The following is a 23739-nucleotide window of genomic DNA, read 5'->3' on the forward strand; positions in this document are numbered from 1 at the left end:
GGGTGACAGGAAAACTGACATATCTGTGTGTGTGTGTGTGTCTGTGTGTGTGTCTGTGGTTTAGAGAGTGTATTCTCTCTCAGTTCTCCTAAATGTAGCGATAAAGCCTAATGAATAGCCCCTTTCTCTCTACATGGAAAACGTCCAATATGAAAATCAATTTAGGCGCGATATTTGCCTCCCCGACTTCTGAACAACAAGCAGATGTTTTTCCTCGGGCTGAAAAAAAACACACATATCTCAGTCATTACGAGTCGCTTAAAAATTTACTTTTTTTAATAAGCGATCATCCGTGAATATTGAACCAGCGGTTGGCGTGGAACATGTCATAGTGGGCAGTCCTGATTTGCATCCAAGCTGACTGGCTGGCCAGGTTCCGAGGGAGAGGGGGGAGGGATGGGGGGTTGGGCGGGGGGGGGGGGGGGAGTGGCCTGTTACTATGGAGAAACCTGCTCCACAGTCACCAGCTGAGCTTTGGCTGCCTCCGGGTGGGAATGTGTCAGCTGGTCAGCCTGCCCCCTTCCTCTCCTCTACCTCATTCTCTCCTTTCACTCTGTCCTTATCTCTTTATAGCCGTCTGCCTCCTTTGTCTATCTTTCACTCTCTCTCTCTCTCTCTCTCTCTCTCTCTCTCTCTCTCTCTTTGTCTCTCTCTCTCTCTCTCTCTCTCTCTTTGTCTATCTCTCTCTCTCTCTCTCTCTCTCTCTCTCTCTCTCTCTCTCTCTCTCTCTCTCTCTCTCTCTCTCTCTCTCTCTCTCTCTCTCTCTCTCTCTCTCTCTCTCTCTCTCTCTCTCTCTCTCTCTCTCTCTCTCTCTCTCTCTCTCTCTCTCTCTCTCTCTCTCTCTCTCGTCGTTTCGTTTTTTTTTCCCCCTCAATTACTCTGTCTAACTGTGTCTCTGTTTAATTGGCTGGGTATACCAGAGTGTATTTAGTTTTGCTCTGTTTTGTGTCTGAAGTTGCAGCATCTCCTCTCTCCCTGCCTCTTTTCTTGCCCTTCTCCCTGCCTTCTCTCCCAGCCCATCTCTGCCTCTCTCCCTGTCTCTCTCTGCCTCTCCTTGTCTGTCGGCCCTACTTGACGGATGACACCAGAGCTACTGTTATGTTACCCTGCCCCCCCCCCCCCCCCCCCCTCATTTTCTAATTGTCCGTTCCCCCGACATCTGTCTATCTATCCATCATCTCCCTCCTGTCTCCTCCCTCTCTATATTCTGCTTTGCATATTGAATCTCAAGTGGATAGCGCCCCGAACAATGAACGCAGGCTAGGGCATTCTGTAGGTGTGTGTGTGTGAGGCTTTGACACACTGCTCCAGAGAGCCGGCAGGGCCCAGCCACGAGGGTGCACAAAGGACTAATTGAGGCTTGTGGACCAGCCACACCCTTCTGGCCTGGCCTCTCCCTCTTCCAAGGAGCCAGGACTGTTATTCCATAACACAGCACCCTAGGTCTTGCGTATAGCTTCGCCGAAAAACACTATACTTACAGTTATGAGATGATGTCAGCCAGACTGCCCCCCCCCTCCCCCCCCCCCGCTCTGCAAACCAACCTTTTTTCATTGGCTGATAGGCTGGTCCCTGTTTGCCAAGGGAGTTGACAGGGGAAAGTGTGTAGGAGAGAGTATAAGGGAGAGATGACAGGAGGAGAGGACTGGAAGGACGAAGAGAATGTGAAGGAGAGAAGGCAGGAGGAGAGGAGGAATGGAACACAGCTTTGAATACATTCAGACACGGGCCTGGAAATAACTGTTATTTCCTCCCTCCCACACACACACACAAACACACGCACTCCGTTGAAACACACACACACACACACTGATTTGAGTGGCAATACTGTCTGGTTTGTGTCACACAGGCAACCGAAGCGTGCGACAATGCGAGCCCTCGAGAGTATCGCACCACAGCCATCCATTCATGTAGCGGGGCAGCCACGCCCTAGTCTTGGGGACGGGGGAGGGGCACCGAGGTGTTACCGAGGAGTGTCGCTGACAGTTTCTGGCACCTTCTCCTCATCCAGTGGTGCTGTGCCGAGTTGCCTGGCTCCGGAGTCCTGCGTTAATGCCGTTCGTTTGTTCTGTGTGGGAGGCGGCTGCGTTGGAGATTGTAGATTGTGCGCTGTCTGGTGAAGGCTGCCTGTCAGAATGTCAGGGGCGATGATTCAACACCGAGCGCGCACACGCTCACATACTTTTGAACACGCCAACGTACACACGCGCAAAACGCCACACGTTCATACACACACACACACACACACACACGTTTCTCCCGATTGTGGGACAGCTGGAAGCAGCACTGGTGTTTCGGTAGGATGGAGGACACTGTTGAACCCCTACCAGTGTGTCTGCCGTGGTTTATTGCTGAGGTGAGCCACGATGATCGCAGAGAGAAATCACCCACCCAGATCACTGACACGACAGGATGACGGGAGAAAGAGGGGGGGGGGGGGGGGCGCGAGTCGTGAGCCACAAAGACACAAACGTTTGTCAGACATTTTGAAGTGGACACTTAATGGGATTTAGCTTCCGTTCTGGGAAAGGTCAGGGTCATTTGACCATGACAGTGCCTTCTCTGTGGAGCTGTTATTGACGGTGGGCGTTCTAAATGTTGTTTTTAAATAAAGGTTACTTGTCCACAGGGCCTACTCTTTGTCTGAGAAACTGCCCCACCCCCCCCAGCCCCTCCCTTAACCAGTGTACCTCAGCCTAAACTTACCAGAATGTCTTCGCCTTTTCCATCTGTTCCTCCAAAGTAGTCCAATTGTTTCCTTGTTCGTGATGAGAGGAGACGCTGTCTGTGTATTTTTAGCCTCGAACTGGCAGTTATTTGCATGGAGCGGGGGCTGTGTTGAGCACTATGTCTGTCTGCCCTGTTCATCTGTCACCTCTGTTTTCGTTGCGGCGGAGTCGACGAGGGAGCGTGAGCATGGTCCGCTCTCGTTCTGTTTCCCCAGCCTCCCTGGTCCTTCTGGCGACACATACAGACACTCACTCACACACACACACACACACACAGGAAGAACGCTCAACACGCGCACGCACAAAACATACAATACACACAGCACACACACACGCGCGCGCACGCACACACTCAACAGAGGGGTTATATGTGTGAGAATGAGGTGTTTGGGTGGGGCGGAGGGCCTAAAATAGACCTAAACCCACACCCATGTTGGAGTGGGCTGTATGGAAACATCTATTGAGCCGTTATTGCCACACAAAGTATCTGGACACAATAGTGTTTACACAGTCTACGTCATGTTCCCTGTCTCTGTAGACCCTGTGGGCCTGATGTTGGCTGCCTCACAGACAGCACGGACATTCATCTGTGTTCACATGTGCAGCTGGAAATCAAAACCTGAAGTGGAAGTGTGTTTGTTGTTGTTGTTGTTGTGGGTTTTTTGTTTTTGTTTTAACGTCGAACACCTTTGTTGAGGTAAGAAACCAAATAAACGATGCAGCCTTGTTTTCCCAGGATGCAAAGTGAGTTAGGGAGGCGAATGTGGCAGCCTAATCGGATTGGTGATGTAACGTCCCGTCAAACTCGCTGCTTGCTGTCGTTCGTTCCTTCTGTCTCGCTCTCTCTCTCTCTCTCTCTCTCTCTCTCTCTCTCTCTCTCTCTCTCTCTGCTCCCTTCCCCCCCTCTTCTTCCTTGTCAGAAATGTCCTGTCTCTCTCTCTTTCTCTGCCTGTCTGTCTGTGTAGCCTGTCTGTCTGTGTAACCCGTCAGTCGGCACAGTGTCCGTTCCCCACGTCATGCATGTTGTAGATGGTTGTGCAAGCGTCTCCCCAGCCCTCTCCTCCTCCCGGAGGTGGACAGCTGCTGTCTCTGCCAGGGCCGCGCGCCCCAGCTCCGTCTCCCTGTTAAGCACCGGAAGCAAGCTGGGCTTCCTCGGATGTAGAGCAGTGCTCTCCCTGAACAGCCCCTCTCTCCCTCCAGGGCCCAGGCCTACCCAGACTACTGGCCTCGTTTGGCCACGTGGGAGGCCCACGTGACTGGGAGCCTATGGGGCCATGGGGGACTGATGGTGGTGTGTGTGTGTGTGTGGGGGGGGGGGGGGGGGGGTTACTAGGGTTACTAGGGGCCACAGAGGCCTAAACTCTCTGCTGTCCCACTGGGGGATGAACTGTGAACTTGGGGCAGGCCCCGTACCTGACCCGAGCCAGCGGTCATGGGAGACAGATGGGGGTCAGTCACGCTCAGGAACCCTCTCCAACTTGACTGGACGGGCCTGAGGGAGAGGGAGGGAGGGGGAGGGAGAGAGAGAGGGGAGAGAGAGAGGGAGATGGAGTGCTCTCTCTCTCTCTCTCTCTCTCTCTCAGCCTCATGTTAACACTGGGACACCACATCTCCTCCAGTCCCTGCTCTGCAGGGCCAGAGTGGGTCACGGCCCATAAGCTTAAAAGCAGGGCCCCAGGTGCTAATTCACTCAGACAGGCACCAGCATCTGCTGCACTCACTGGCCAGGCCTTGGACCTGGGGGTTCTCTTAAAACAGCAGCACCGCCATGCAGCCTCAGATGCTGTGTGTGTGTGTGCAGGCGTGTAGAGCTTGATAACAGCAGGAAGAGAGCTGTTCAAACACAGCTGCTGTTGGGGATGGCTCCAACTGTCGGCGCCTGAGCTTGATATTTTCATACGGTAGCCTGGGCTCATTTACACACGGACGCTCGTTTGATTCTCTGTGGTTCCCTCTCCCTGCTCCGCTCCCTCCAGCGATGAAGTTATTGCCAACACAGCCACCCCCCCCCCCCCCCCCCCGGGTCTGGCTGAGGGTGGATGACGAGGGGCAGTCTGGGTGAGGGTGGATGACGAGGGGCAGTCTGGGTGAGGGTGGATGACGAGGGGCAGTCTGGGTGAGGGTGGATGACGAGGGGCAGTCTGGGTGAGGGTGGATGACGAGGGGCAGTCTGGGTGGTGTTTTGAAACAGCCCGGGAGAGAAATGAAGAATTCTGCACATCCTGGCCATTTCCTGTTCCTACTCCTCCACACACGCACACACACACACACACACACACACAGGCCGGATGTGTACAATGTGTCTCCGGGCCCTCCAAGGGGGTGATCTGTAAATGAGGCAGGGACTGTCTACCATGGCAGCTGGGGAACCAGAGCGTGTAAAGACCAAGAGGAAGAGGGGGGGGGGGGGGGTGCTGATTTACAGGCGTGCATGGTACTTTACATACACACACACACACACGCAACAGTGGGCCTGTGTTAGCTGTTCTCTGAGCACGTGTGCTGTGTGGAATGTGTCCGCTTATGATCTGAAACAAACTCCCTTCAGCTGTTGTGTGTGTGTGTGTGTGTGTGTGTGTGTGTGTGTGTGTGTGTGTGTGTGTGTGTGTGTGTGCGTGCGTGCGTAAGTGTATATGTGTGTGTGTGTACATGTACGTGTGTGTTTACTTGGTGCCGATTCGTGATCTGATTGACTGCTTGGACCTGATGAAGTAGAAGAGAGGTCTGGTGAGAATTAGTGAACGGAACACATTCCCCTCTGTGATCTCGGACCGTAATCTCCGATACACACACTTACACATATGTCCAGGATCAAGGGCTCATTCCCGGGGTTAATCTCCCTTCACACTACAGCCCACCAGGGCCCAACACCACATGGTGGGGCAAGCAGGGTGACACACCACCACCCTGTGGAACATCAATGGTCTCACCCAGCCAGAGCTCTGAGGGGTTAGTGGACTGTACCAAGACGTGAGAACAAAGGGGAAGACATTGAGTTAATGGCTACATACATGTTTGGTGTGTGTGAGAAGAGTGTCAGGGGGGATTTAATGCTGCGTGTATGTGCGTGTGAGGAGAGAGAAGGAGAGGAACAAATGTAGAGAGGCTAACATGCTTACATGGAGATGGTTCATCTCTGTCACACCCTCAGTGGCCTGACAGGACTCACCCAGAGACACTGGGCTGGACCTGTAATGGCCTCTCTTCACTGGCTTCCACTTCAGTACAGAAGCCCATTGACGGTTTTGTTATTTGTTAACTAGGGATTGCATGGCTTGGCACCCGACTTGCATTTTGGACCTTATGTCTTTAAATAAGGCCTACAGGCCATTATGGTTCTCAAATAGTCTGCTTTTAACTGTACATTTATTATTATGTACCTATATCTTCTCCCTCTTTTCTTATTTTTGAAATCATATCTTAAGACCCACTTATTCTCCAAAGCCTATGAAACTATGTAAGTATAGTAATGCTATCTTATACATATGTGTATGTTTCCTTGTATGGATAAATGTAAACGATTTAGATGTATTGTTTTGCCTAGGCTGATTGTACACAGCACTTTGGCTAACACTGGTCGTTGAAATACATTTGACTTTGACAAACATTGCACCTGTGGACATGCCAGGTTGCGCTGGGCCCTTCCTGTGCTGTATCAGCAGATAAGCGGGGAGAGATGACAGTCCAGCGTGTGCTCATTCCTCCCGACACACTTGGCTGCTTCACTAACCTGGACACTGACTCCTCCCGACACACTTGGCTGCTTCACTAACCTGGACACTGACTCCTCCCGACACACTTGGCTGCTTCACTAACCTGGACACTGACGTCAAACAGGATGTGACCCTTTATAGCCCATCTCCACTCCCCTAGATCTCTGACTCTGGCGAGGAAGCACTGTGCACTAGATCAAATCTGATCTGAACAAGCGCGTGCCCTATGGATGCTGCAGCTCCTCTCAAGGCCAGTAGAGGGAGCCCTCTCCTCATCAAACACCACAGTGTCTGCAGCTGTTGGCTCTGACCGCCTCATTCCTCATGCTGTTGAACCATATTCAACAGTGGTTTGTTTTAGTTTCGTTCAGGCCAAGATGCAGTTTCAGAAAGTACCTTGGTTACCTTTAAGAAACCATTTAGTTCAACCAATTTTCACTACTTATGAATTGTAGATAATAAGAAGAATATAGAATAGATTGCAGGGGAGAGGGGGGGGGGGGGTCTATTTTGCTTGAGTACAGTGAAGGTTAGATGTGAATGTTAGCTCCAACCGTATCTTATGTTCACGGTTCCTATGGGGTTGCCATGGTAACAGGAGCGGAGGCCAGCGTGGATGGAGGGCTGAGGGTTTGGCTCGTCACCGCACAGCTACCGTAGTCTACCCTGCTTAATGAGGACGAGTCTGCCTCACTTCTCTGGTGCATCACTGACCTTTTATCTGTCTCTCTCCCTCTCTCTGTCTCTCTCTCTCTCTCTGTCTCTCTCCCTCTTTCTCCCTCTCTCTCTCCCTGTCTCTCTCTGTGTGTTTCACACCCTGCCAGATGGATCAGGTGTCCGATGACGAGCTGGACCATGGGGCGGAGGAGGACAGCGATAAGGAGGACCAGGATCTGGACAAGATGTTCGGGGCCTGGCTGGGAGAGCTGGACAAACTCACACAGGTGAGGAGGAGGGGGGGGGGGGGAGGGGGGATGAGGAGGGGTGGAGATGGGTGGTGGGGTTGTAGTGGAGGGCAACCATAACCCGAGCGGCCTTACGCCCCGGTATCCCAGCAACCCTCCCGACCCACGGCGCTCGTCGTGGGCGGTGACCTAGCGCGGCGCTGACCGGTTTGGTTCCTGGGTTCCAGAGCCTGGACGACGGGCGTCCCCAGAAGGCCGTGCAGAAGGCCCCTCTCAGGCAGGAGACCAACATGGCCAACTTCTCCTACCGCTTCTCCATGTACAACATCAACGGTGAGTCCTCACCTCCACATGCACGCCTACAGGGGGGGGGGGGGTGGGAGGCGTTTCGCACACCGTGCACACCGACGGCTTCGACCCCACAGCACGAGGCGTGTGTGTCTGTCGAGCTGGATTCAAACCCCCCAGGATGTGTGTCTCTCCTCCTCCCCCTTCCCCCCCCCCCCCTGCAGAGGCTCTGAACCAGGGCGACGCCGTGGATCTGGATGCTCTGATGGCCGACCTGTGCACCATAGAGCAGGAGCTCAGCACGGCGGGCAAGCCCAGCGCCTCCCGCCAGGCCAAGGGCCACCAGAGGGGTGCGGCGGGGCGCGGCGGGAGCGCCAAGCAGGCCGCGGGCGGGGGGAGGGAGCAGCGGGGGCAGCTCCAGCAGCAGCACGCGGGCATCGCCCGCCAACACGGTGCGCGGCGGCGCCGGCGCCCACGGCCGCCCCACGGCCTCCAACTTCTCCCTGGACGACATCACCGCCCAGCTGGAGAAGGCCTCGCTCAGCATGGACGAGGCGGCCCGCCAGACCTCCTCCTCTTCCTCCTCCTCCTCCTCCTCGTCGTCCTACTCGTCCGCCACGCTGCGCCGGCCGTCGTCCGAGGCGTCGGGCGGGCAGCACAGGCGGGCGGGCTCGGTGGGCGCCGTCAGCGAGCACGAGGTGGCGTCCTCGCGCTCCAGCGTCAACTCCGCCTCGGCGTCCAGCATGGACTCGCTGGACATCGACAAGGTGCTGCGGGGGGAGGGGCCGAGCCGGACGCCGCCCACACCGCTCAGGGACAAACCAGCACAGAGGTAGGACGCGCGCGCGTGAGCGCGCACACACACAGACACGCTCTCGGATCTCTCTTCTGGAGATTCTCAGTCCAGCTGTTGTCAATCTGTGAGTCACTCTGGCGTTCAATAGGGGTGAATCAGTGTGTGTGAGAGAGAGGGAATGCGTGCGGGTGTGTGTGCGAGCAGCATGTGTGTGTCACCGCATGGGAAAGTAACACTGCACGGTGTTTGGATCGCAAACTGCATGCCACGAATCCCTGTAACCCACAATAAAAGACACATATCCACCATGCGCAAGGTCACGAATGACTGCATGCATCGGATGTGGGACACTGGCTGCAATCTAATGGCAAGTAAGTCTCTCCTCTTTCCCCTCCGTAGACTTTTCATGAAGTCTACGGAGGGGTTCATTAAAAGAGGGACCTATAGAAGTCCAAATACGAATGAGAAACTCGAGTGTGTGGGAAACAGAGAGAGGTAGAAGAGACGACCCCCACACACACACTTCACTAAGATGCACCTCTCCTGTTCCTCCTGCATGTGTTGATGTTGTGTGTCTGTGTTTGCATCCTCTGTGGCCCCTTGCACCACCACTTCCCTGTTTCCCAGCATGACTCACTTCGACGGGCCAGTGGTAAGCCAGCCAGGCGGCAGCTAGACTTGACCTCATTGGAGGCTGAAGTGGATCTGGGAACTGTAAGTGTGTGTGTGTGTATGTGTGTGTGTGCACGTGCATGCCGCTGAGTGTGTGAGACAATGTGTGTGGGTGTGTGTACGAGAGACCTAGATAGTGAAAAGGTACGGTTTTCGATTTGTTCACCTATGTTAAATCTAGCCGTATACCTGGTAATCCTCCTTCACCCACAGCTAATGACCCGATCAATGCTCCAGCCTCTCGCTTCCACACTTTGCAAACGGATCGACAGCCTCTTTCGATGAAGCCACTGAGAATCATTGCACTGACTGTTTGTCTTCTTCTCCTTCTCTGCACCAAGCACCCCTATCTGGACAGGGAAACGTCCCTGATTCTGAAAAGCATTGCGGGAAAACCCTCTCACCTGCTGACCAAGGTGACGCCTCGTTCGCTTGCTCTGCTTCCGAGCGCCAGTTTTGCTTGTTTCGTAAAGCTCCTCCCCCCCCCCCCCCCCCCCAGCCACCTGCACGCTAACCCCACGCTGTACTACACTGGCTTGATTGTTCACCTTCCCACTTTCATCTCTTTCTCTCTCCTCTCTCTCTCTCTCTCTCTCTCTCTCTTTTGCACGCTCTCTATGTCTCTCTACCCCTCTCTATTGCTCAATGTTTGTCTTTCACTTGCATGCGACCCCTGTTCTCTCTTGTTTGGCATTGATTCCCCCAGCCCCTCAGTTCGTCGGGGTGTGTGAGGTCAGCTGGAGGTGACCTCCTGCTCTGTGTCTGCAGTGCTGTTCCACAGCACACAGGGTTCCAAGCTGTGTTGACACCCCATACACACAGGCTCGGTTCGCAGCCCTTCCACACCCCGGGGCAGGACTGCATGTAGCCGTTTGAGCCTGGTCAACACCTGCCGTGATCTCGCAAGGACACGCGCAAACTGTCGCGTGGTTTTTCCATGCGAGAGGCTCGTACTTTGGCCTAATTAGGGCCCTGAGGTTTTCTTGACTGTGTCCTGATTGGTGTCTTTGGGTCACATGGTGAGGAGACCCCCAGGCCCTGTTGGCTCGGTATCGGTCTCCAGGTCGGTTTTGTTCGAAGACCAACAGGAGCCTTGTCATGTTGGACCAAGGGAAATGTCCCGAGGGGAAAACAAGTTATTGGGATCACGAGGGAATCGAGCCATATAATCTGATGTTGTTTACCCAAAAAATGCCTGGTCAGCAAGGCCCAATCCTCTTTAGCATAGGACCACGAGCCGTGGTCCCCCTCTATGCGCCCTCACTCATCACTACAGCTCCGTCTCTCTTTCCGCCCCTGCCCCCCTCCCATATGTCTAATCCCTCTTTCCTCTTTCTCTCCCCCCTCTCCCTCCCCCAGAAGTGTTGATCTTCTTATCATCTTCCACATTCCCCAAGCCCCCCCCCCCCCCCCCCCCCCCTTAGCCCATCTTGAACACTTTAACAGGGAACAGTAAAGAACTTGGCTCAGGTGGTGTAGATCTGCTGAGTGTGTGTGTGTCAGATGTTGGCTGTGTTGGAAAGCTGGCTGCTTTGGTGCTCTCTGGTGATTTATTGCTCCGTCGAAGCACAGCTCAGTCTCAGCCATATGAAGCCTTACTGACTGTTTCAGTCAATGGCTCCTAAGATGTAAGCACTCAGGAGTTCTTAGTGCCTCTTACTTGATTGTCCCATGGGACGTCAGTGCAGATGGTAAGGATCATAATACACAATTAGCTCCCCCCCCCCCCACACAATTTTTTTTTTAAACTAAACAAATCTTGAGAGCTGCTTTTCATTTTAATGCGGCGAGCCAGAATGATCATGCTTGGGAATGTAATTATACCGGCCTTCTCCAGGGAAACCTCTCCTCCATCACTGCTCATTGTAATACGGGTGCCAGCAGAAAAGGATTCTGGGTACTGAGCACATCTGTCTGGCAGAGGGTTCCGGAACGTCGGCCCACAATCCTGCTGCCCTGGAACGGAGTGGCCAGGGCCTCGGGCACTGGGATTTATATTTGTTTACTGTATACATTTTCCCCCCCCCAAAAAGAACCCTTAATCCATTGTAGCTCAGGGTTAGTTTCTGTGCTCTGCTTTTAAGCCTGCTCTCTGTTAGTGTATTCATACGCCATCCAAATGGGTAGGAGGGGGGTGGAGGAAACCCTGTGGGGATTTGAGCTGTGGAGGAGTTTGTGTGTCTGGGTAGCACTTCTGTAAAGAGAGAGAGAGACGCTCGACACTACTCCCACATTCTCTCTGGTGCTCCGGAGTCAGAGTTGAAGGCCGAATTACAGAGGGATGGGGAGAGAGAGAGAGAGAGAACTTCAAAGCGAGAGGGAGCCAAGCGTTTTATAGGCACGGCAGAAAAAGCTTGTTTAAATTCACTCGCCGTAGATTGGGGTGAAAAGGAAAATGCCTGTGTCTGAGCAGGAGTGTGCTGTCTGCAGACTGGAGGGGGAAGCCAGGAGGGAGGGAAGGAGGGCTGTCGTGGTCTCTCCAGACCAGCAGTGGGACTGGGACTGGCATTGACATCGCATTGGAACCCTCCGAAAACCTACTGACCCCTCACGCCTGCACGGTGCATACAAGCACTCACCACAGACACACACACTCATGAGACTAAAAGCCTGTCTCTGTGTTGGCTAAACAGTGATTTTATTATTGCATTGCTCCACGGCTGGAGAGCCAGCCATGCGGAAAGGTAGACTGGGTCAAGGGGGGATGGGGGGGGGGGCTTGATAAGAGGCTTGGACCCTAATACCTCTACCCCCTCCCACTCAACCCCCTCCCTGCCCTCACCCTCTTCCTCATCTCCTTGAAACGCTGCCAACCTCTCCCCTTCTACCCAAAAACCAATTTTTGGTCACGCTTCACTCCTCTGATTGGATGAAGTAGGAGAGGGTCACAAAAATCGGGGGGGGGGGGGGGGGGGCATTTGGTTTGGTGTGAGGGAAGAGGGAACGCTTGGTGGTAGGACGAGGGGATAGAGGGCTCTCTCTCTGTCACCAGCCGGGTTCTCCTGTGTGTGGGGAAGGGGGAGATTATGCTCCGCAATTGGGCACGCTCCCAGACCTCTGCAGCTGTTAGACAGAGAGAGAGAGAGACAGACAGACAGACAGACAGACAGACAGACAGACAGACAGACAGAGAGAGAGAGAGAGGGACAGAGAGAGAGAGAGAGGGACAGAGAGAGACAGAGAGAGAGAGAGAGAGAGAGAGAGAGAGAGAGAGACAGACAGAGAGAGAGATAGACAGAGAGAGATAGACAGAGAGACAGAGAGAGATAGACAGAGAGGCAGAGAGATATAGACAGAGAGATGGGGGCAGAGAAAAGAAGTGGGGTAAAGTGAAAGAGCGAGGAAGGAGAAAGAGAGGGAGAGAATAGTGGGAGTGGAAGGGGGGGAGGGGCTTTTCCCCTCGCATCACAGTTAGGGGAGCACTGCTGTCTTTGAGCTTGTGTGACCGTGTGTGTGTTGAGGATCTTAAGCGCTCACACGCTCCTCAGTGCTCCCACTGGTGGTCTCGATCTTCCACGGGTGCCTCGAGTCAAAGGAGACGTGAACATAAGGGTGCTCGTCTCGCTCTTGGAGAATTTGGGGAACCCTCCTACACCGCCGCCTTGGCGATCTCCATTCTTGTGAGTTTATTGTCTCCCAAGGCGAGCTTTGGAGACTGTTAAGGATTGGCGTGGAAAGGCTACGTTGGTAAACGTCGCTGCGGTAGGAGCTGGTGGAGATCCTTTGTGTTTGGCAGGAAGAGGCAGTAGAGGCTTGGAGAGCATATCTACTGCTCATCTGCAGTCTCTCTCTCTGTGAGGATCCTCTGACTGTTTCCCATCCGCCGTGTAGGAAGATCAAAGGAACCCCGCACCTCTGCCGCTCTGTGTTGGCACGGCAGAGCAAGACCGAAGGATGAATGAACTGCCGCCATCTTGGACCGAGCGTTTTTTTTAGGGATCTCAAAGGAGTTGGGACGATCTAGGCGATTTTCATACCCAGTGTGGCGTGAATTGGTTTCAGGGTTAGGGTTACTAGTTTTTGTGTGCAAGGGGAAACGCACAAGTTCACTCTCACCCTCCGTTGCTCCCGGTGGGTGCTGGGATGGAGATGATGGCGTCTTGTTGGAGGGGCCAGGTAAGCGCTTCCAGAATCATGGCAGAGGGTTGATCTGGGAAGGTGACTTGCTGTCACAGCTGAGGGTTATTGGCATCCAGACGTAGCTCAGGAAAACTGAGGAGGGGGATCGAACATTGAAAGCTCCTGTTGGTTTTTGACACGCGCGTGTGCTCTCTTGGATAGTGTGTGTGTGCCCGTTCTCTTGGACTGTGTGTGTGTGTGTGTTCTGGACCTGGGTGGGTGTGTTAACCTGGGTTCTCTGGTACCACAGGAAGAGCAGGCTGCCAAGCAGAAGGCAGAGAAGATCCGTGTGGCCCTGGAGAAGATCAAGGAGGCGCAGGTCAAAAAGGTGGGCAGACTTTTGTGTCTTGTACCCCCCCCCCCCCCCACACACACACATACACACACACACACACACTTGTTAATTTTGGCTCCGGGGTTTTCACTTGAGAAGACTGTCATGTGTTCAGGAGAGCCCCCCTGTATGCATGCAATCATATCATAGTCACAGCATGGTGCATCTCTTTGTGAACTTCTCTGAGCGACGCAGCGCAGCGCCGCAAAAATAGGTCATTGCAGCGTTTGATTGTGTGTGTGTGTGTCTGAGAGGAAGGGAGCAGGGCAGAAGGGAAGCAGAGTCTCAGCAGCACAAGACAATCAGACATCTTTCAGTGCCACCACTAAGACGGCTTATTCCTTTTTTCGATCCAAACAAGTCGTTGTTTTTCATCAACAACGGGGGGGGGGGGGGGGGGTCGCTTCTGCCTCCCTCTCCTGAAAGCCGTGCAGTGTTTTACTGTTCTATTGGTCACACTGGGCACCAGTATACCAGTATGACTTTTTGGACCTTTGAGAGAGGCATGAATGAACGGTTCTGAGCTGAAGTAACAACACTATTTTACAGAATGGGCTTCTTTATTTCTTTCTTCACTGAGGGTCGACTAGACCCATAGTGTTTGTTCAGGGACAGACAGTCTGATACAGAAAGACAAGGGAAACCAGAATAGTCTAGAATCCTCATTGATAAGACTTCCATTCAGTGGAGTTGATTTTGTTTTGTGCTTAAATTGGAACTGGTTGTATTTTATCATGCGCTTTTATTTGTGTTCTACATCCCTTCACTCCAATAAATGACGGATAGGAGTCTGCTTCAGCCAAAGGCTGAAATGTCTGCATTTGTTTTTAGGAAGGCTAATGTTTTGGGAGGGTGGCCTTTACTACAACAGGGATGTAGGTCAGACTCCAGGAGGCTCCGCTTCTTTCTGGCATCTGATTTGCTTAGGGGTCGACTTAAACACGATTATTGACATGCTGATTGGATGTACTGGTCCTTGTGGGAGGGGATTACAGTGGTGGTTGTATTTTGACTCAGTCATCCAGGGTATTCAACCAGGCCCTGCTGTTCAGATGGAACACATTTTTACAGTTTATGTATCTAGTAAAAGACTCAAACTTCCTCCTCTTCCACCTCCCTTCTCTTCCTCCTCCCTCTTCCTCATCCTCTTCCTCCTCCCTCATCCTTCATCCTCCTCCCTCATCCTCTTCCCTCATCCTCATCCCTCATACTCTTCCTCCTCCTTCATCCTCCTCCTTCATCCTCCACCCTCATTCTCTTCCTCCTCTCTCGTCCTTCATCTTCTTCCTCCTCCCTCATCCTCTTCCTCCTCCTTCATCTTTTTCCTCCTCCCTCATCCTCTTCCTGCTCCTCCCTCCTCCTCCACCTGCTCCTCCAGCTGGTGATCCGGGTGCACATGTCGGACGAGAGCTCCAAGACCATGATGGTGGACGAGAGGCAAACGGTCAGGCAGGTGCTGGACAGCCTGCTGGACAAGTCTCACTGTGGCTACAGCCCCGACTGGTCCCTGGTGGAGACCATCAACGAGCTGAAGATGGGTGAGGCCGGCGGGGGGGACAGAGGGAGGAGCTAAGCGGATGTCTCCGTTAACGTGAAGCTCATTGGTGAACTTGGAGAAGTTCGGTTTTTAATCTAGGGGGAGGCTGGTTGGGAAACAAATAATGGAGGGACTGCTCTTCCACCCAAACCCAGTTGAGAATGAGGTGGCCACCCGGCGAGGTTTTAACCCAGAGCTCTCTTGTCTCATTTAAGAGCGCATCTTTGAAGACCACGAGAACTTGGTGGAGAACTTGCTGAACTGGACCAGGGACAGCCACAACAAGCTGATGTTCATCGAGCGCATTGAGAAGTACGCGCTCTTCAAGAACCCCCAGGTGAGATGCTCTCCGCCCGTGTGGTTGAATAAGGACGGCTCTCTCTCTCCTCTCTGTCGCCACACTCACAGTACGATATGTGTGAACTGACTGTGGGTGTTGTTAAACACACTTTGTTTATGAATGCTAAGTGCCCTGTGTGTGTGTGTGTGTGTGTGTGTGTGCATGCCCCTCTGTGTGTCTTAGTCTTAGAGCTGTATGACCTACTTCTAAGGGTGAATAATTCATTTGACATGAGATGGTTAGGTGAGCCTACCTGTGTGTGTGTGTGTGTGTGTGTGTGTGTGTGTGTGTGTGTGTGTGTGTGTGTGTGTGTGTGTGTGTGTGTGTGTGTGTGTGTGTGTGTGTGTGTGTGTGTGTGTGTGTGTGTGTGTGTGTGTGTGTGTGTAAGCGGGCAGCATTTGACATTCCTGACCATGTGTTCTCACCTGTCTCGTCTGCCATGTCCTATGTGATCATCAGAACTACTTGTTGGGGCGGAAGGAGACCACAGAAATGGCTGACAGGAACAAAGAGGCTCTGCTTGAGGTGATAAAAGCCTTCACCGAAACATATTCATACAGTCTTAAAATCATCATCACTGACACTGTTGTCTCCACACAAACAGACCTTCAGCGGCGGTTATTCAGATGGTGACAGTGTTTCTGGTGTTTTCCGCAGGAGTGTTTCTGTGGCAGCTCGGTGTCTGTACCAGAGATAGAGGGAGTGCTCTGGCTGAAGGAGGACGGGAAAAAGTCCTGGAAAAAGCGCTACTTCCTGCTCCGAGCGTCAGGAATCTACTATGTACCCAAAGGCAAAGCCAAGGTCAGTTGTGTGCGTGCGTTTTGAGTGTGTGCGCGTTTGGGCGTATCTGCATGTTTTTGTGGCTCTGTCATACCGTCTTTGATTGAAGGATGAGGTTATGAGAAACAGATCCACACAATCAGCACGATCAGCTGTCTGCTATTTCCTGTTTTGGGACATGATGACACAGTAGTCAGTACATCAGTGAGCCATGCCTCGCTTCTCACTTTGGGGTCATTAGGGGTCAAATAGGGCCATATTTAACATCCCCCATTGGGACTGTTAGGGATCTACATTGTAGTTTTCTTTATAAAAGCCCTATAGGAATATATAAACCTTGCTACGTCTTGGACTACATTTCCCATCATGTATAATCAACCCTTTCCCTCTCTTCCGTCCTGTAGGCTTCAAGGGACCTGGTGTGCTTCCTCCAACTGGACCACGTCAACGTCTATTACGGCCAAGACTACCGGAGCAAATACAAGGCCCCCACAGACTACTGCTTGGCTCTCAAGGTAAACCCTCCTGGGCGCCCAATGGAAACCAAAGGCGCATCTTTCCCTGAGGGAAGACAGCTCCTAATCTTCCTTGTGTCCAGTTCGCCCACGTGTCTGTTCCTTGGTAAACCCGTACGAACGTGTTCTGTGAGAACGTATATGTGTTCCCATGGGACCCATTAACAGCATCCTGTGAGTCCTGAACACTGAAGGCCTGTCCACTTTAGGCCATTAGAACCTCCATTAGAACCTCCATTAGAACACCCTGGAATGATCGTATATCTGCTGCCAGGTCCTCTCTCCTGCTTTGTCATGCTGCCTCAGAAGCAGCCAGCTAAAAAAAACAAATACAATTCCATAAAATAGACAGTGCATTTGATTATATTAGCCACAAGGTGCCCTTGTTGTTAAATGGATAGGATGAAATACCAAAGCAGGTATCGGTGTCTTTTATGGGACCCATACAAGTAAATGGAATATGGTTACTGCAGTCTCGGGATGCCTGGACACTGATGGAGGTTTGTGTACTTCCACCTAGTGGCAGACATTAGTGGTGCACCCTTCAAGATGCTGAGAGCGAATAATAGTCACGTATGATGGCACTTTCTGTGTTTGGCCGAAGGCAGTATTGACTTACAAGCCTGTTATCAACTTGTCTGTTTCTGGAGAAGGTCTGCCCATGCTACAGACACTGAACTGATAATACCTACTAATTCACTTCCTGGACCCACTTGGTGTTTTGCGTCTCAGAGACGAGTAGCCGTGTTATTTCCCCTGTCTTTGTTGACAGTCAGCAGTCTATTTCAGCCTGTCCTCCTGACGCACGGAGAGCTATCTTTATCCCTCATGAGACGTGCCTCGGGCTTCGGTAGGGGAACAAACAAGGATCTTTGGACACGGTGGAACGTGGCGTCGCCATGGTAACTTACCCCCCCATCTCTCTCTCTCTCTCTGTGTGTTTCAGCATCCACAGATCCAGAAGAAGTCGCAGTACATCAAGTACCTGTGCTGCGATGACGTCAGAACCCTCCACCAATGGGTTAACGGGATCCGCATCGCCAAGGTAACTCCTAGAGAACCTCACATCAGATATATAACCAGAATGACCCCCCCCCCCACACACACACACACACACACACGCACAAAACAAACAACGACATGCAGACCAGAACGTCCCCCTGCCCTGCTCAAGCCGGAGCTGCCTTCATGTTGTGGTCCTGTGCCTTGCGCAGTACGGGAAGCAGCTGTACGGGAACTACCAGGAGGCCATGAAGCGCACGGAGGCAGCCTACGACTGGTCCTCCCTCTCCACCTCCAGCATCCGCTCTGGCTCCAGCTCGGCCAGCATCCCAGGTGAGACCACCACGCCACACGCACACGGGGGCTCACGCACCCCCCCCCACACACACACACACACACTCACACAGGGCCCCTCATGGCTTTCTCGTCACGGTCTCTGTGTGGCTCTGTGTGTCGGTCAGAGTCCCAGTCCAACCACTCGGGCCAGTCGGACAGCGGGGTGGACACGGGCTCCTCGCACGGCCGCTCCCAGAGCGTGGTGAGCTCCATCTTCTCCGAGGCCTGGAAGAGAGGCACCCAGATGGAGGAGAACACTCGGGTGAGACCTCTCTACCATCTCTGTCTCTGTCTCTCTCTCTCTCTCTCTGTGTATCTCACTCTACCATGTCTCTCTCTACCATCTCTCTCTCTCTGTGTATCTCTCTCTCTCTTCCATCTCTCTCTCTGTTTGTCCGCTCTGCTGCCTCCCCTGTGGTTGGACTGGCTGTCTGAGTGGTTCCTGCTTGGTCTTGTTGTTCCAGATGAGGATGGAGTCTCACAGAGGAGCCACCCTGCCCCACCCCTCCCACAGTCACAGACCAGCCCAGCACACAGAGACCCCCGGGCCACCACCACCAGCCCAGCCACAACCACAAGTCCAGCCTCAACCCCAGCCCCAAGTCCAGCCTCAACCCCAGCTCCAAGTCCAGCCTCAACCCCAGCTCCAAGTCCAGCCTCAACCCCAGCCCCAAGTCCAGCCTCAACCCCAGCCCCAAGCCCAGCCTCAACCCCAGCCCCATCCTCAAGTCCAGCCCCAGCCTCAAGTCCAGCCTCATCCTCAAGTCCAGCCCCAAGTCCAGCCTCAGCCCCAGCCTCAGGTCCAGCCTCATCCCCAGCTACATGTCCAGCCTCAGCCCCAGCCTCAGGTCCAGCCTCATCCCCAGCTACAAGTTCAGCCTCAAACCCAGCTCCAGCCCCAATCCCCTCAGAAGTACCAACAGGAACCCCTCCAACACTTTCCCCCACCACCACCCCAACAGTACCAGGCCCCTCCCCCCCAACAGTACCAGGCACCGCCCCCACAGCAACACCCCCAGACCCACAGCAGCCACACCCACATGCCCCCGCAGCCCTCCCCGCCACCCCCCCCACCACCTCCTCCCCCTCCTCCCCCGCCCAGCGTGTCCCATCACTCCACCCCCACCATGTTCGCCAAGTACAGCACCATCACACGCCTGCAGAACGCCTCCCAGGCTGCCAATCACCAGAAGCTCCACCCATTTGCCCATCGGCCGGCCCCGCCTCCAGCCCCAGCCCCTCCCCCCCAGGCTCCGGTCAAGCTGCACGTCAACAGCATGGTCAATGTTCCGCCCCCGCCACCTCCTCCCCCCCTCCCTCCATGCCTGCTCCGGGTTCGGCCATGGCCGTTCTCAAGCTGGGGCCCCCCAGCCCGGCAACACTGCCCCCCCAGTTCATTCCCCCTCCGCCCCCGCCCCCGCCGCCTCCCCAAAGCAACGGGGTGTCCTACCCTCCTCCCCCTCCTCCTCCTCCCCCCCACCCGCCCCCATGCCAGGCTTCTGTCTGCCCGGCGGCTCCAACAGCCTCCAGCAGGCCCTGGCCGAGAGGTTCCCCAGCCCCCCCCAGGACCTGTCCCCCCCGGCTGGCATGGTGGAGTCTCCCCCACCGGATCCCCCCCCACCTCCTCCGCCGCTGCCCCCGCCCCCGCCGCCCCCTCCACCTCCCCAGCACTTCCCGGTGCCCGCCCCCCCTCCTCTCCCGCACCAGCAGTTCCCGCCCGCGCCCCCTCCTGCCCCGCCCAAGACCTTCTCCCCGGGCTTTCTCCCCCAGGCTGCCCTCAAGCCCACATCACCAGTCTGTCCCTTCGTACCCACTCTGCCTCCAGCCTCTCAGAACCCGCCCCCTCCACCGCCCCCTCCACCTCCGGTGTCCATGAAAAAGCAGCACAGCCTCCAGATAGGCCACAGCCCCAACCAGCCTCCACCTACCCTGCCCAAACAGCACAGCCTCTCCAAGCCATCGCCCATGTCCTCCCAGGCCGCCTCCACCACCTCACTGGTCAAGCAGTTGGCGAGCCAGTTCCCTGGGTTCCAGGCCAATCACGTGGACAGCCCTAAGGCCCCCCTGTCCCCCCCTGCTGTGAAGGCCAAACCAAAATGGCAGCCGGGAGGGGGTCAGGGCCAGCAGCAGTCCCCAGAGTTTCCCCCTCCTCCTCCAGAGAGTGGCCTGGCTTTTCCTGCCCCTCCCCCCCTCCGCCCGCCCCGATCACGGGCCCCACCCCTCCACCTCCCCCTCTCCCCCCTGGGAACCTGGGCTCACCTGTGAGGAGGTCCACCTCCGCGTGCGCCCCCTCCCCCCCCCAGCTGGGGTGGCAAGAAGCCCCCTCCCACACCTCAGAGGAATTCCAGCATCAAGGAGGACTCCTCGGCGTCCTACCAAGAGTCCAGGAGGAACCTGCTGAGCAAGTTTGCTCCCCACTCCTCCACCGCCTCCCCTCCTCCCCCCTCCAACGCCTCCTGCTCCCCCTCCAAGGACTCCTCCGCAGGCCCCTCCGCTCCTCCCAAACCGGGCAAGCTGAACCTGGCCAACCTGCCCCTGGCCCTGCAGGCCAAAGTGGGCCAAGCGAAGCAGCCCAGTGCCGACTTTCCCTCCCCTCCCCCTGAGTGCGCCTTCTTCCCCCCTCCTCCTCCGGCCTCCGACCTCTTACCCCCTCCCCCCCTCCCCGGGGAGGGCCACAACGGTATTCCCAAGGTTGCGGTAGTCAACCCCCAGCCCCAGACCACCCCCACCCCCCCAGCGACCAACAACTCCTGGGGGAAAGGCTCCCTGAAGAAGACGGCCCCACCCACGCTGCTGCGACGCAACAACGCCACCCCGGAGCCCCCACCCCTGTCCCCACCCCCCCTGCAGGGCTCTCCCTTCCCCCCGCCCACCTCTCCCAAGGGCGGCTCGTCGGGCCAGCCCAACTTCCTGGATGACCTGAGCAGGACTCTGAAGAGGAAGTCGGTAGGGCGGCAGGGTTCCCTCACTTCCTCCCGCCTGACAGGCAAGATGGAGCCCGTGGGGACCATGGACGACATGGCCCTGCTGCCCCCCCCACCCCCGGAGCTGCTGCTCGACCAGCAGGGTCAGGGGGGAGGGGGCTACATGTCCGGGAACATCTCAGGCTATGCAACGCTGCGGCGTGGACCCCCGCCCGCGCCGCCCAAACGCGGGGACACCACCAAACTGACTTGAGGCCCACTGAAGGAATGCTGGGATATTTAGCGGAGCTATGCTTCCTCTGGAGATTGTACCAGAAGGTACAGTCAGCCGAAACTGAACTCTTTTTGCCCCTCGGTGAAGAGGGTCCCGGTGAATACTTTGCCGTGTAAATACTGAACTGAAACGCCAAAACACGTATCAGCTTCGCCATATGTTTGTGCCACGTATTGAGAAAACCATCTTAACTTCAGGATTTATTTGCATTGGTACTGCATGGACCTCCTGTTTGGACAAAGCTGTAAAACATGAAGCTCTTGTGTGTGTGGGTGTCTGTGTGTGTATGTGTGTTTGTGTATGTGTGTGTATCTGTGTGTGTGTGCGCGTGTGTGTGCGTGTATCTGTGTGTATGTGTGTGTGTGCGCGTGCATGCGAGCGTGTGCGTGGGTGTATGAAGTAGTAACCATTAGGAAGGCCTTTCTGGAACAGGGATTGTTTTGTTTTTATATGAAATTATTTAATAATACATGAAAGGATTTTTTTATTTTATAGGAACGTTTTTAATAGCTGGGTAGCGAAAGGCAAAATCTATGTTTTGACACCATGAACAGGGAATGTGACAGAATGTGTATAGACAGACAGAGGTTTGGAGAAATCGCGGAATACTTGATTAGAAATGATGGATCTTGAGTCAGATATTGGAGGGTTCCCAGTGTGTTTTTGATGTCTCAAGTATTACTAGAATGTTGTAGAAGTGTCTCATATTTCTCTGCTTCGATTTAGCAAAACCAATTCAGAAGGAAGCCTTATTTCACAGAAGATTGCACAGACTTTATGGATCTCAAATGGCAAAAGGAGATGCTTTCCATCGACTGTGTGTCCAGAAACAATGAGTGACGTGATTTTGAAAAATTCTGTTTGTATTATTGTCTTATTTTGTTTATTTTTTTATTTAATGCATAGACAAACGTGGCTTAAGCGAAGATGTTAAGAAATGGCACGAGGTGTGTTGTGTCTCTGTGGGCCTTGTGAGTCTGTGGAGTGTGTTGTGTTGGCTCCATCTCAGACCTGATCTTCTTCTCTTTATATCTGTACAGTTCTAGCTGCTGCTTCCCCCACCCTCCCTCCCTCTCATCCACCGTCCCTCTGGTCCCCCACCCTCCCTCTCACCCACCCTACCTCTGGTCATCCACCCTCCCTCTCATCCACCCTACCTCTCACCCACCCTCCCTCTGGTCCCCCACCCTCCCTCTGGTCCCCCACCCTACCTCTGGTCCCCCACCCTCCCTCTCACCCACCCTACCTCTGGTCATCCACCCTCCCTCTCATCCACCCTCCCTCTGGTCCCCCACCCTCCCTCTGGTCCCCCACCCTACCTCTGGTCCCCCACCCTACCTCTGGTCCCCCACCCTCCCTCTCGTTCCCCACCCTCCCTCTGGTCCCCCACCCTCCCTCTCACCCACCGTCCCTCTGGTCCCCCACCCTCCCTCTCATCCACCCTACCTCTGGTCATCCACCCTCCCTCTCATCCACCCTCCCTCTGGTCACCCACCCTCCCTCTGGTCCCCCACCCTCCCTCTGGTCCCCCACCCTCCCTCTGGTCCCCCACCCTCCCTCTGGTCCCCCAGCCTCCCTCTGGTCCCCCACCCTCCCTCTGGTCCCCCAGCCTCCCTCTGGTCCCCCAGCCTCCCTCTGGTCCCCCAGCCTCCCTCTGGTCCCCCACCCTCCCTCTGGTCCCCCACCCTCCCTCTGGTCCCCCAGCCTCCCTCTGGTCCCCCAGCCTCCCTCTGGTCCCCCAGCCTCCCTCTGGTCCCCCAGCCTCCCTCTGGTCCCCCAGCCTCCCTCTGGTCCCCCTGGCCTCTACTTTCTGCCTAAAACCTAGAAATAGAATGTACTGAGTGGATGGATCGGGACAAGACGGCTTCTTCGGTTATGGTTAGAACTGTCTAGCAAAATCCCCCTCTCTGAGGAACTCATATAGCTGGCATGAGACTGAATGTTGCTTTTAATTCCCCTACATATCCTGGTCCATAAATTAACTTGGTGGGGTGCCAATCTCTGCCTCTGCCCAGCCCATCTATAGCAATCCATTTAGAATGAGTCATTAGCACACCAGTCAGTTATATGTGGTACATACATAGGTTTTACACAAGCTGGGATTGTCCTAGATTGATTGGATTTCCGTGCGGCAATGCCTTCTTTTCCAGGGTGCTAGTGTTGTCTCTGCCAACCACAGGGTTAAACGTGCCGAACATGGCCTCACCGTTGGCATGGTTAACCACAACCACCATGGACCATTATCAGAGGTCATAGAATGCTCATGTTATCTTGCTTAAACACTGTGCTTCTTGCCTTTGGGAAACTGTATGTTTTCATATCACCAAATATCATTATCCTGGTTGTAACCCTGTCTGACTAAAATAGGCATTAAATTATTAAAGTGTTTAATCTGATTCCGGGGCCAATTAAAATGAAGAAAATAGGGGGAGATGCAGAATTATTGTTCCTCTGACTTGCATATAAACCGAAGAT

General features: G+C 54.5%; 1 protein-coding gene across 1 annotated transcript in view; it reads left to right on the top strand.

The window, feature by feature from the left end:
• raph1b (Ras association (RalGDS/AF-6) and pleckstrin homology domains 1b) overlaps positions 1-22380 on the top strand; it is a 33549-nt gene extending 11169 nt beyond the window's left edge. The window contains 18 exon segments of the mRNA XM_084668599.1: positions 7267-7386; positions 7575-7680; positions 7860-8022; positions 8024-8439; positions 8442-8467; positions 9445-9519; positions 13473-13550; positions 14935-15094; positions 15309-15430; positions 15893-15958; positions 16091-16234; positions 16618-16728; positions 17675-17773; positions 17943-18063; positions 18192-18328; positions 18531-19346; positions 19501-19656; positions 19774-22380. Of these exon segments, the coding sequence (XP_084524725.1) occupies positions 7267-7386; positions 7575-7680; positions 7860-8022; positions 8024-8439; positions 8442-8467; positions 9445-9519; positions 13473-13550; positions 14935-15094; positions 15309-15430; positions 15893-15958; positions 16091-16234; positions 16618-16728; positions 17675-17773; positions 17943-18063; positions 18192-18328; positions 18531-19346; positions 19501-19656; positions 19774-21243 (4386 nt within the window). The 3' untranslated portion in view covers positions 21244-22380.
• Positions 22381-23739: the final 1359 nt, after the last annotated feature.

This window comes from Hypomesus nipponensis, chromosome 12 (genome assembly GCF_054491055.1).
Source record: "Hypomesus nipponensis isolate SF chromosome 12, ASM5449105v1, whole genome shotgun sequence".
Classification (NCBI taxonomy): Eukaryota; Metazoa; Chordata; class Actinopteri; order Osmeriformes; family Osmeridae; genus Hypomesus; species Hypomesus nipponensis.